The 12,321-nt window shown below is 39.9% G+C and overlaps 1 protein-coding gene across 1 annotated transcript; it reads right to left on the bottom strand.

Annotated features, from left to right (window-relative positions):
• Positions 1 to 10,718: 10,718 nt before the first annotated feature.
• Krtap29-1 (keratin associated like protein 29-1) lies at positions 10,719 to 11,705 on the bottom strand. The gene has a single exon (XM_026386825.2). It carries the CDS (start codon positions 11,703 to 11,705, stop codon positions 10,719 to 10,721), a length of 987 nt encoding a protein of 328 aa, XP_026242610.2.
• Positions 11,706 to 12,321: the final 616 nt, after the last annotated feature.

The following is a 12,321-nucleotide window of genomic DNA, read 5'->3' on the forward strand; positions in this document are numbered from 1 at the left end:
TCTCTTTCCCCATCCTATGGCACCTGGGATCTTCAACACTTCATCTGAGATGCCCTGGGATGCTCTCTTGCCCCTTGGCTTCTGCCTACCTGTACCTATGTAGGGATCAAACCCACAATTTGAGGTCGTCTCACTTTTTCTCCTCCAGCCACCCTTTTGCCAAGAGCTTATGGGATGATCTTCAAATAGCAGAGTCAAAATGTGTCTATTAGCAGATATTTGTGGAAACCAGGCCCTAAATATCAAGCCCTGCTCTACATTAGAGGCATTTTCTAGCCTCCTGTATTATCTCTCCCAAGATCTGCTCCTTCAGAGAATTCTTGATTTATGGCACCACTATCAGGTTCTTCCTCCCAGGCCCAAAGCATAAATTTAAAAAGCCTAAGTTGTAACAGATCATGTAAACCTGATAAGGACAGCCTGCGTGCCTTGTCTCCCCTTTATTGGTCCCTGTGTTCACAGAGGTTGTAACCTGTCCTACCCAGAAAGCCTTCAGAATCCCTATCTAAACAAAAGCATTCCTCATCCAAGATAAGAGCCAGATAAAAACCAAGCTGTTCAGCCTCAGTCAGATTCTTGCTTGAAACAAAGATTAAGATGGATTGGAACAAATTTCGATCATCTTCTACCCTTTCAGGTTGATTCCAAACAAAATTAACCCAGTTCTTCCCAGGCATTCCCCTTTAAATGCCCAATAGTAACAAATATGGCAAAGCATCGATATACATAATATATAAAACTAACAGCTCAGTAAGACCAAAATCAAATCCACAAATAGGTGAACAGAAGAAGAAATGAGATGTAAAAGCCACCGGTGAAATTATGACTATGACATACAAAAAAGAAGACTTCTCCATATTGCTTACATTTTTTAAAAAATTAGTATGTGAACAAAATTGTATAGAGAGAACATTCTACCACTGGCTCATTGGTGCATTAAGTGGCCTGTTCTCTCCACTCTTCTTGCATCCCTGCTCTTTCCTGGTCTTTCAGTTCAGCAAGGTAAATTCCTTTTTTGAAGGTTTGGGATACATTTAAAATATGCTTCTTACAGTTATTGTTATCAGAGAGATAACAAGATTTGTCAGGGCTCTTTGCTAAAGCTTTACAAAACCAGATTTTTATAAGGTAGCACACAAAGGGGATCAGGAGAAGTTTCAGGAGCTTGACTAAAGTTTGGGCAAAGAATCAAATTTACCTTTTGAATAATAATAAAAAAAAAAAATGTTGGACTCCATGGCCACTAGAGATAGTTTGAATTTAGTTGGATGCCATTAAAAAGTGTATGTGCCCCAAATTCTCCCCCCTGATCCTCCACCCATGTTGATTGTCTGAATAATAGGTTAATTTTGTTACCTTGAAAATTATCTTCCCGTTCCAGGGCCCCTTGTGTTCACAATGTGTTTCTGGCTTCCTTGCGGCTGGGGAATTTCCCCAGTTTAACATCTAATGAACTACACTCATCTTGTGCATCCTTATATGAGATTATGTGTACAATGTGTGCTTCAAACACCCTGAGATTCAAAGGCAATTTTATACTTTACTGAGTTTTTCCCATCTGTTCCCATACACTAAGGCAAGAGGCCAAATTTAAGATAATGGGCTAGGATTATGGATCCCATTCAGGGCTTCCCTAGACCATAAAAGAGGAGTCTTTCTAAAGAGCAACCCTCTGATTTTGTTTGCAAGAGCTTTTGGGCCACTGATAAATCACCACCTTCACATTTTTCTGCAGATTCAGGGGTGTAGCCAAAAAGCTTCTGATAATGTGGGTTACAAGAGGAAATCTATTTCCCAGCTTCTAGGACCATTTTTATAAAATAAACCCATTGATTCAAGAAAACTGATGAGACCAACAGGAGCAACACCCAATGTCATGCACCCACAGATGTGCAAATTCCACATGCCATAGGCGGGGTTCATCTTATGAGGCCAGACACAGGAACTTTGACTTGGTGACAGTTGAAATGAAACCAGGTCAGGTGAGAGAGCATACAGTCAATGACCAGAGTGTCAGGCTGGCTCCTGGAACAAGGGAAGAGAGTTCCTTTTGTTCAGGCAAAAGGGCTTTTTGCAAGGGGGGTCTAAGGGTTAGGAATGTTAATTAGCTTTCTGTACATTTCAAAGGTGTGTTTTCTTTTCCCCTGGGGCTGCTTTACCTCTAAAGAAGGAAAGGTCAAACTGTGACCCTGAAGTCAAAGGTTGGTTTGTACCTTTCTGCTGCACTCTGTCTAAACACCTGTTTATGATAAGGGCATTGAGTTGCTGCAGGTGTTCAGAGAACCCACAGGTGGGAAATGGAAGAGAACACAAGTCACTGTGAGTAAGAAGTTAAGAGTCTGGGAATGTGCCATCAGAGGGCTCCTCAACAGGTTTTATCCTTTATGTTCCTGTATGTTGTCCTGGGAGAGCCATGGCAAGAGCATCCGGCCCTTCTGATGCACCTGGTCTCTGAAGCTGATCAGGTATTAAAGAGGGTGGGTACCAGCTTTGAATTCCTAGCCCATTATGAGTTCAGGTGGGAGACCAAAGAAAAATGAGTTATGGCTTAGGAGTACATTCGCCCTTTGTCCCTGTGGTGGTCCCTGGCTGTCTCATTTACACGTATATTTTTGGTCCATTTGCATATCTCAGATGTCAGCTTCCATCCTGTTTTCCCAATGTAGAGCTACTGAGACAACTCCTTACTGGGCTTGAGTTTCAAAGCTGGCCTTCATGAGGCTGCCTCAATCACAGGTTCTTCTGCCTCTTAGCCTTCTCTACCGAAGCCCACGATGCCTATCCCACATCGGGGATTTCCAAAATAAGACAACTAATGCAGAGTTTTTGCTCTTCAGGAATACAATTTCAGAGAAGTCTGATGTGTTCCCCTCGTTGTTAAGTAGCTATTAAAACAAATCAGGAAAAAGGGGGCAGGCAAAATTCCATTCTAAAAGACACTCTTAGGAAAGGTGACTTACATTGCTTTAATTCCTTTTAAAATCCTTTCCTTTGTGTGATTATTATTTTAATGCCCTTTAAAGTGCTTTGCCACATGTAAAAATACCAGCCAGTTATAAGGAGCTGTGTATACTGGGATTTGATTGCAACAAAAAAGGCCACATAAAAATACTAGTCTGAGCCATAAGATATTTCCATATTTATAGATTAAAAACAACTGCATGTCTGCAATTTCAAAAGTTTAACCTTAGAAAGTTCTGTGAACTGAACATTAAACAAGGTAAGTAGGAGCCTATGAGAAGAGTGAAGGAAACTGCAAACAGTCTTGGGTTGACAAAAATAAATAAATAAATAAATAAATAAATAAATAAATAAATAAATAAATGTATGTGAAAAATAGTGCACACAATGGAAATATTTTTTTTTAATAAAATGATTACAAGCAAAGTGAGGATGCCATCCAACAGGACAAAGGCAGATTGGGGGTGTAACTCAGTGGCAGAGTTCTTTGCCTAGCATGTTCGAGGCCTGGGTTTGATTCCCAACACGGCAAGAAACACCAGGACAAAGTTCTACTACTTTGTGTTGATATTCTCAAATTGGTGTTCGAGATATGGAAATGAGTCTCTTTTTATTTTTAAAATGGGGATAATAAGCAACCATCAGTAAAAGAAAGCAGAAACCCAACATGAGAGCATATTGAACAGTCATCAGGAGTTTGTCTTCAAAGGAAACTGGATTGGGTACTGGAGACCAAGGCTTTCCATTGCTTTCCTTCTCAAGCATGCATTTTTTTTTTTTTTTTTTTTTTTTTTTTTTTTTTTTTTGTGGAGCAGAGTTACTGGGGATTGAACTCAGGGGCACTCGACCACTGAGCCACATCCCCAGCCCTATTTGGTATTTTATGCAGAGACAGGGTCTCACTGAGTTGCTTAGTGCCTTGCTTTTGCTGAGTCTGGCTTTGAACTTGTGATTCTCCTGCCTCTGCCTCTTGAGCCGCTGGGATTACAGGTGTGCGCCACCACACATTACTTTTATAATTAAAAAAAATTAAAGTGTTTCCTTTCAAACTGAAATGGGAAAACTCGCAAATGGTAAGAAAGACTGAGAGACAGAAACAGAGATTTTGACTCTTTTTGATCTGAATAAGGAAGCTACAACTACCAAAATATGTTTGATAGGAGGTAAGCTTCTTAGTGTGATGCAACAGTTCTGTTGCTGCTGTTTGGTTTTGAATGTTCTTAGTTGTTTTTACATGATGCATTTTTTCATGATGCATTTGTATCCATCTCTCCTCATTCAACTCATGATCCAGAAACTGTAACAATTCAGTATCTGTCAAGAAAAATCTAGGCTTTTAAAAGGAATCTGGCCTCCTTAGTTCATTCACTCTGAGAGTGGAGATTGAAATAGATCTGAGATCTCCTGTGGGATGCAGCACAATGAATGTCAAGGTGATGCCAGAAAGACCCTTTCTTGGTGGCTATCTTTTCAGACAAGGGGGAATCATCAAATTAAAAAAGTGAACATTTCTAAGGACAAACCCATTTACAAACACTTAGACTCTCTAATAAATTCACATCATTGTATGCCGTGCATTTTATGTCCCACAGTAGAGGCAAGAAGTAAATCAAACATTGATATTAAGGAATCTCAGAGAACGAGACACACTCAAAATGTTGAGACAAGTAATTTTCCAAGTTTCTGGAGGCCATACACCTGTAAGCTTGATCTTGTCTCAGGGAAAAAGATCCTAGAATAGATGGTTCAAATGATACTTTGCAGATGCCTAGGAAAAAAATAATAAAACATAGAACTGATTAGACCACGCCACATCAAATAATTTAGCTTTTTATTTTTGCTAAATTTGTTGATAAATGAAATTCAGTAGAAAGTGAATCTGGACTTCAACATGGCAATTGAATAGGATCCTCATAATATCTTATGAAAAGAAGGCAATCTCCGGATTGAATTCTGTGCCAATTCTACAAGAGCACTTGACCTCAAATTCAAATTGAAACCCTGGATAGTAAATGAACCAAATGGGCATTTAGGCAGACAGTTTGGGGCAAATTGACTCTACAGACTTTTCTGGAGGGGCTCAGATCATCTGAAATTTGCTAGAAGGAGACACTACAGTTAATGTGGACTCAAATTTTAGGGTCTTACGTTTACTGGCTAAGCCACATCTATATTTCCAACCCAAAGAAACAGTAAGACAGCAAATGTTTGTCATTTCAGTCACTAATTTGGGGGGTAATTTTGCAGCAGTAGATGGCTAATACAATGAAATATATCAATGTATCAAAATACATTGTTCTTAAAAGCAATAATCATTAAATTAAAAAGTGAATTGCATCATTTCACATTGTATATGTAAATTCTTATGTTTGCAAGCCCTGATACTAGATATTACTTGGAGACTTTATAAATATTATAGGTGGCCTCTTTTTATATAAACTAACAGTGACTAGCAGGGTATACAAATCATAATAGAAGTTGTATCTAAGAAGAAGAGAAATGAGACAGAGAAGGGTACAAAATGGACTTCAAATTAATGATATTTTATTTCAATTATATTTTTTAAAAACCCAAAACAGATGTAAGTAAGAAAATGTGGATTCTGGGTGGTAGGTGTTTTTAAAAACATCTTATGTTTTTAAAATTGCTCCCTTACTCGGACAGATGTGTAAACAAGAACTTAGTTATTAGCATGTTCAGGCTTGGCAGAATGCTGTTTATAACAGGAGATTCAGATATTTTATGGGCAAGTTCTAGCAAACCTAAAAGGAACAAATAAATGCTATGTTATTTGAACTGTTGCCAAGCGTGGGGAAAGATATACATCTTCCCAACCCACGTTTTATATTTGACAGGTTTAGAACCTATAGTTTATGTGCAGGTCCCTGAAAAATATTTGCCAGTTAACTTAGAAATCTGAATTGAGACAATAAAAAAAAATATATAGACTTAGATAGGTTCAGAAACTATTGCAAAGTGAAATCTGAAACCCTAGTTTTGGCAAGAATTCTTGGAAGAGGGAATTATTTGAGGAGATACAACAGAAGGAACATGATTGAAACTTTTGGACAGTATTGAGGGACGATGTAAAACACTTCCCAGATCCTTGCTCCTTCTCCAGCACAACTGAGACCCCTGGGGAAGATGTGGGAGAGAGAATTTGGACAGGTTATCATCAAAAGGCTATTTCTGCAAGCCATTCCATCCATAGTTGTTCCTCTATGATATCAAAGTCTCTCCTCTCTTTCTGCCTTTCCTTAATTTTCACTTTGGGCCTCAGTTGCAAATAATTGATTCACATTCCTAATGATATGGGACATTATCATCTTTCGTCCCTGAAAGATTCTTTTCTCATTTATTTTTTATGTTCTCATGTACCATTTAGTTTCTTTGCTTCCCCTGCCTCATTCTTTTTTTTTTTAAAGGAGAGAGAGAGGGAGAGAGAGAGAGAAAGAGAGAGAGAGAATTTTAACATTTATTATTTTTTTTTTTCAGTTCTCGGCAGACACAACATCTTTGTTTGTATGTGGTGCTAAGGATCCAACTCGGGGCCGCACGCATGCCGGGCGAGCGTGCTACCGCTTGAGCCACATCCCTAGCCCTCCCCTGCCTCATTCTAATACATTGTGTTTAATGCATTTAATTTAATTTAATTTAAAATGTTCGTATAGTACCCATTTATTGATTGGGTTTTTTGGTTATTGGGGTTTAATTTTTTGAGTTCTTTATACATCCTGGAGAGATTCGTGCTCTACCTGATGTGCATGTGGCAAAAATTTGCCCCCAAAATGTAGGCTCTCTCTGCACCTCATTGATTGTTTCTTTTGCTGAGAAGAAGCTGTTTAGTTTAAAACCATCCCATTTATTGAATCTTAATTGTATTTCTTGTGCTGTAGAAGTATTGTTAAGGAAGTTGGGGCCTCATCTGACATGATGGAGATTTGGGCCTACTTTTTCCTCTATTAAGTGCAAGGTCTCTGGTCTAATTCCTAGGTCCTTGATCCACTTTGAGTTGAGTTTTGTATAGGGTGAGAGATAGGGGTTTAGTTCATTTCACTGCATATAGATTTCCAGTTTTCCCAGCACCATTTGCTGAAGAGGCTATCTTTTCTCCAATGTATGTTTTTGGCACCCTTATCTAGTATGAGATAACTGTATTTATGTGGGTTTGTCTCTGTGTCCTCTTTTCAGTACCATTGGTCAACATGTCTATTATTGTTTGTATAAAAGGTATAAACAACAGTTTGGCCTCAGTGAATAGCAACATGCCACACATCTCATTCCATTTTTGTCATTAAGCAGAGTGTTGTTATGATCCTCAATGTGTCCATGCATACAGAATCTGTTGCTTCTAATTCTACATGACATTATAGAGTGAATCACTATATATGGCCTTCCTGTTCTCCCCATGGTAGACTCCTTTAAAGTCCATGTCACCACAGAAATGCCACAGTGAGCATCCTCTATGTGTTTCCCTATGGGCCTGTGTAAGAACTTCAGAGGAATATATCCTCAGGACCAGAATTTCTAGATCAAGTAGTATGCATTTATATAACTTACATAAATTGATCCAGATTGTTTTTAAAAATTGTCAAACAAGCCAATAATCATCAGCAGTCAGAAGGATTCCTATAAAGTCACATGCTCAACACTTACTACTACAGAACACAGGATCTATGCCCTATGAGCCAAATGCCACCTGTAGCATGTTTTTGTAAATAAATTTGTATTGGAACTCAGCCACACTCATTTGTTTACAAGTTTCTTATTGATGCTTTCATGACACAATAGCAAAATTCAGTAATTGGGGTAGAGACCATGTGCACCACTAAGCATAAAATATGTATTATCTGTGCCTTTAGAGAAAAACATGCTAAGCTCTGATATTCTTTTTCTTTTTCTTTTTTTTTTTTTGCTAGTAATTCACCTGTAAGATAGTATCTAATTATTTTTTAATTTGGATTTCTCCAAAAGATACTACTTTTGAGCATCATTTCATGGGGTTTTTAGTTCATTTTCTGTGACATTCCATTCATATCTCAAGGTACTTTTCATTTTCTATCAGTTCCAGAGATGTGAGAGGCTTTAGTCTTAATCCATTAGAGAATAACTAGAAGTTCATGGAAAATATAAAAGAGTCCTGAGTACAATTATTCTAACTCCTTCTTTTTTCATAGATTAGGACCGTGATCTTGCAAAAGGTCATATGGTGAGTAAATGTCCAGGGTGGGACTCAACCTTCTCCTTTGAAACTTGGCCCAGGGTTCTTTCCTCACCACCACCTTGAACTTCTCCTGTGGGATGCATTTCCATATTAAGAATACCTATACTTGGACTCTCAGTGAGATCATGCTGTGAAGTTCTAAATAGAGGTAGACATGACTCCTGCATCCTTTGATCAGTGTTTTTTCAGTAGCACATTAGTTTAACCCAGCAGGCACCTAGCTCTCCAGCAAGTCCCATTCTCCCTACAAAGAAATTGCCCTAAATTGTGTGGAGAAAGAGTAAATATGGAGGACTGATATTGACCAAATTATCATGTGCAAATACTAACACATAATTTAAAAATCTCACTATTATGTATAATTATAATGCATCAATTAAAAATATGGTTTAAAAAGATAAATTGCTGAACCTTAAAAAGAAAAAGAAAAAAGAGCTGTGTAGATCATTGCCGCAGTCTGGCTGGGCACAAAATCACGAGCCACTCACACCTTGTAGATTCAAACAGCAACTCTTTATTCTCGAACTGTCACCAGCACTCTACACACACGTTCTGCGGAAATCCACCTCCACTGGGCTCTATATCCCAAAAATACTCTCTGAATCCTGCGAGAACTCAACGGGAACTCAAGGAGCGGGCGTGCCTGAGGCAGCAGGATACTCCCTATTCCCAGCAGGATACACCCTAAACCTGGATCCGCCCTGGTCCTTGAGCAAGGTCACCTTTCATGCAAAGTCCACAATGGAGAGTCCTTCCTCTAAGCAACATTGGGTAGGCTGACAAAGAAATTGCCATGCGTCATTCCTACTTGGCAATGGCTCTCAATGGCTCTCAGCAGATCATGGTCCTCATCTATCTTAATCTTGATTGGCATTTCCATAGGATGCTTCGACTTGAATGCTAATGGTTAATGAATGCACTGATTATTTTTTGCTGTTTTGCAAATACATTTTCCAACTACTGATGGGGCAGTTGGATGAGCCCTATGTCTCATGCAAATGATCAAATAAATAATTTGTTTTAATTAGGCCCATAACACTTTATCAAATAAGGTTCATTTTATGTCTTTCAGTAAAACAGAAGTAGTGCCATATGTGTAGATAGTTCCAATGGCTCATGCTTCTTGGATACTTGTTTCTGAATCCTGTTCACAGAAGCCAGAATGTACATACAGACCAATACAAGAACTAAAACTGCTAATTGAGAATTGATCAATAATAGAATGGAGATTCCAGAAATAAATCTAAAATATAACCTTATATTAAATATTCCTATAGTCAGCTGATTTTAGACAAGAGTTCTCAGATCATGTACTAATGTTTTCTGTAAAGGGCGCTAGAATAACTAGGTGGCCACATACGAAAGAAACCTGATTTGTTACAGTGGAGGATCATGGCCTTTCAGTTTCAGACTTAAATCAATGTATTTCACAGATCAAGAGCCCCTTGATTAATGGAGAGGCCAGATCCCTTTGAGAAAGCACCTTATATCAGTGCGAGCACATACTATAAATTTTCCTCTAAAATTTCCCCAAAATGCAACTATTTTTTAAAAATATTTAGGTTCAATAACTACATACAAAACATATAAAACATGTTCTAAATTTTCCTTCAACTAATTATTTTTAAAACGGACTCTTAAAATTTCAAAATCATAACCAATAAACCAACAAAAAAATCTAGTGTTTTAAATTTTGTTTAAATTGGTCATTAAGTAAATTGATCATTAAAACCAGTGTTAAGTGAATTAACCCTAAGCTAGTCTCCATGTTTATTTTAATCTATGGCTTCCCTGAACCATTTCTGTCTTTGGTTTCCCAAGTCTACTCATTATGGGGCATCTGAGGCCACTCAATTCAAAAGAGCTCTTGGTGGTGAAAAGACTAAAAGCAGGTGAACTACTTGTCCTTTTTCCCTTTCAGTTTGAGCATCTATAATTCCTGACACCTGTTACCCATGCAGACCAATGCAAACCCTCTGACTTGAAGGACTCAAGGTCAATGTATCCAAATGAACCTGAAAGAAATGTAGGTAGTGGCATGAGGAAAGGAATGAAAGCACTATATGAGTCTTATTCGTTGCACTTAACCACTCACATTTTTATTACCAGTTGGCAGCAAAGGAGTCTTCTGAAAGATTGAGAAGCTTCAAAGACAGGACAACTGGACAGAAAGCTTTGCTGACATGAAATGAATTGACAACATCAGGAAATGCAAGCTATAGAGTGGACCATGCTTGCTGAAAAGTTATCCTCAGTTAGGAAGGATCTCTCAACGGCTATCAAGTTCTCTCCTAAGCACCTAGAGAGAATATGGAAGGTGGACTTTAAAGACAGAGAGCAGGTAAAATTTGTGCTCCACAGGAGGTATGCACCCACAGGATGGCTATGTACATATAGACAGTAGCACAACCTCACAGGAGGTGTGGAAAGTACTCCATCAATGATGTCTTGCTTTACAGAAGCTGGACTCACAGCTGGGTGATCCAGAAGTTGCCAAGCAGGAACTTACTTTGCACAGACCTGGGGAAGTTGGCTAGAAGCAACTGGAGCCATCACTGGATGATTTCCCTAAACCTGTCACACAGCAAGGTGGTTGGCAGGAAGGGGATTTGCAGCCACTTTGTTTGCAGGAAGTGGATCCACTACAAGTCTGTTGGCCAGAAAGCATGGTGCCACAGGAACCTGGTTTACAAGAGTTCTTTATAGAACATGGGAATTGGCAGTGAGCCACTGGCTGGCAGATGAAAGATACAGAAGGAGCTGGATGGCAGTGAAGTGGCTGACAAGGGGAGGGCACACAGCAAGAAGGACTGCAAGAACTGAACACACAAGTCAATGGCTGGTAGGAAACAGGCAGGCAGGGAACTGATTGGCAAGGCTTGCAAATGTAGCAGATGGGTTGGTAATAAGTAGATTTGCAGGGCTGGACTTCACCACCAATGAGTTGGCCTGAATCTCCTTGGTAGCAAGGGGATTGGCATGAACTAGACTCACAGATGACTGGTGGGCAAGGCGTTTCAGGACAGGGAGTTACTTCAGAGCAGGATGGCTGGCAGGAGCTTGTATCACAGCAGACTGATTGGCCACAAGGTACCTGGCATGATCCAGAGGTGCTGATGGGTTCGTGGCAGGAGCTTTGTTGACAGGGGCTGACATCACAGCATTTTATCTGACAACCAGTGGATTCCAAGCAGGATGTCTGACATGATGGGACTGGACAAGCAGACTGACCAGTGCCAGATTCACAGCAGCCTATGCGGGAGCAGATGGGTTGGCAAACAAAACCCACACAAGAAGTTTCCGGAAAGCAGGTAGATTGACAAGAAACGGGTTCTGTGCTCCTTGGAGCACTGCTGAATGGCTGACGGTTTTCTTGACACGTAACCAGTTGCCATGTTCTGCTCTGGCAGGAACTGGGCAAACAGATAGCATTTCCAAAGCTGCGATTCTTTGGGCATATGACAGTGGTCGGCACAGCTGGAATAGCTGTGCTGTTTCCAGGACTACAGCCGTCTGTCATGGTGCTGATGCCAACCTTGCTGGGAAGGCGGAAACTCAGTGTATCTGAGTTCAGAGGACATCTAATCCAGAGGGGTTTTTATAGTCCTTCACCAGGGGCGTGGGTTCCAAGGCATCTTTCCTTATTATGGTTCTTATTCATTTGCAGGCAAACATCTGATTAGAAAGCTTCAGGAGCCCAGCAGATAACCCTACTTAGAAAACATGTCTGTAAAGCTGGGAGCTTTCTTTGCCAACTTTGAATTCACTGATGCTGCTCCTGGATGAGCTGTCTCTTTTACAGGTTACTCCCCAGCCTCAGTGAAGCAGGTATCTCCCGTACACCCTCTCATCAGGAGGCCTCCCCCACGCCAAAGCACCTGCTCTTCTTCCAGGAATGCAGTTCTGTACCATCCAGTCCGGAAGTGAGGCTCCAACCCTACTGGGAGAGAGGGTATCCAGGATAAGGAAGAGAAAATTAGGCGGTGGATCCCAAAGACATGTAGTGTTGTTTTTCTGGGACCTTGCCATTTGGCTTTCCTGAAAATTAACCTTATTAGTACCATGACCAATGATAACGACTCCGGAGCTTCCACCTGCTTCATACTCTATGTACCACACTCTTGACTGCACTTTTC

The sequence above is a fragment of the Urocitellus parryii genome, chromosome 7, assembly GCF_045843805.1.
Source record: "Urocitellus parryii isolate mUroPar1 chromosome 7, mUroPar1.hap1, whole genome shotgun sequence".
Classification (NCBI taxonomy): Eukaryota; Metazoa; Chordata; class Mammalia; order Rodentia; family Sciuridae; genus Urocitellus; species Urocitellus parryii.

Excerpts from the sequence above, each read along its gene's own strand:
- Krtap29-1 (XM_026386825.2), bottom strand. The coding sequence starts at position 11,705 with ATGACAGACGGCTGTAGTCCTGGAAACAGCACAGCTATTCCAGCTGTG.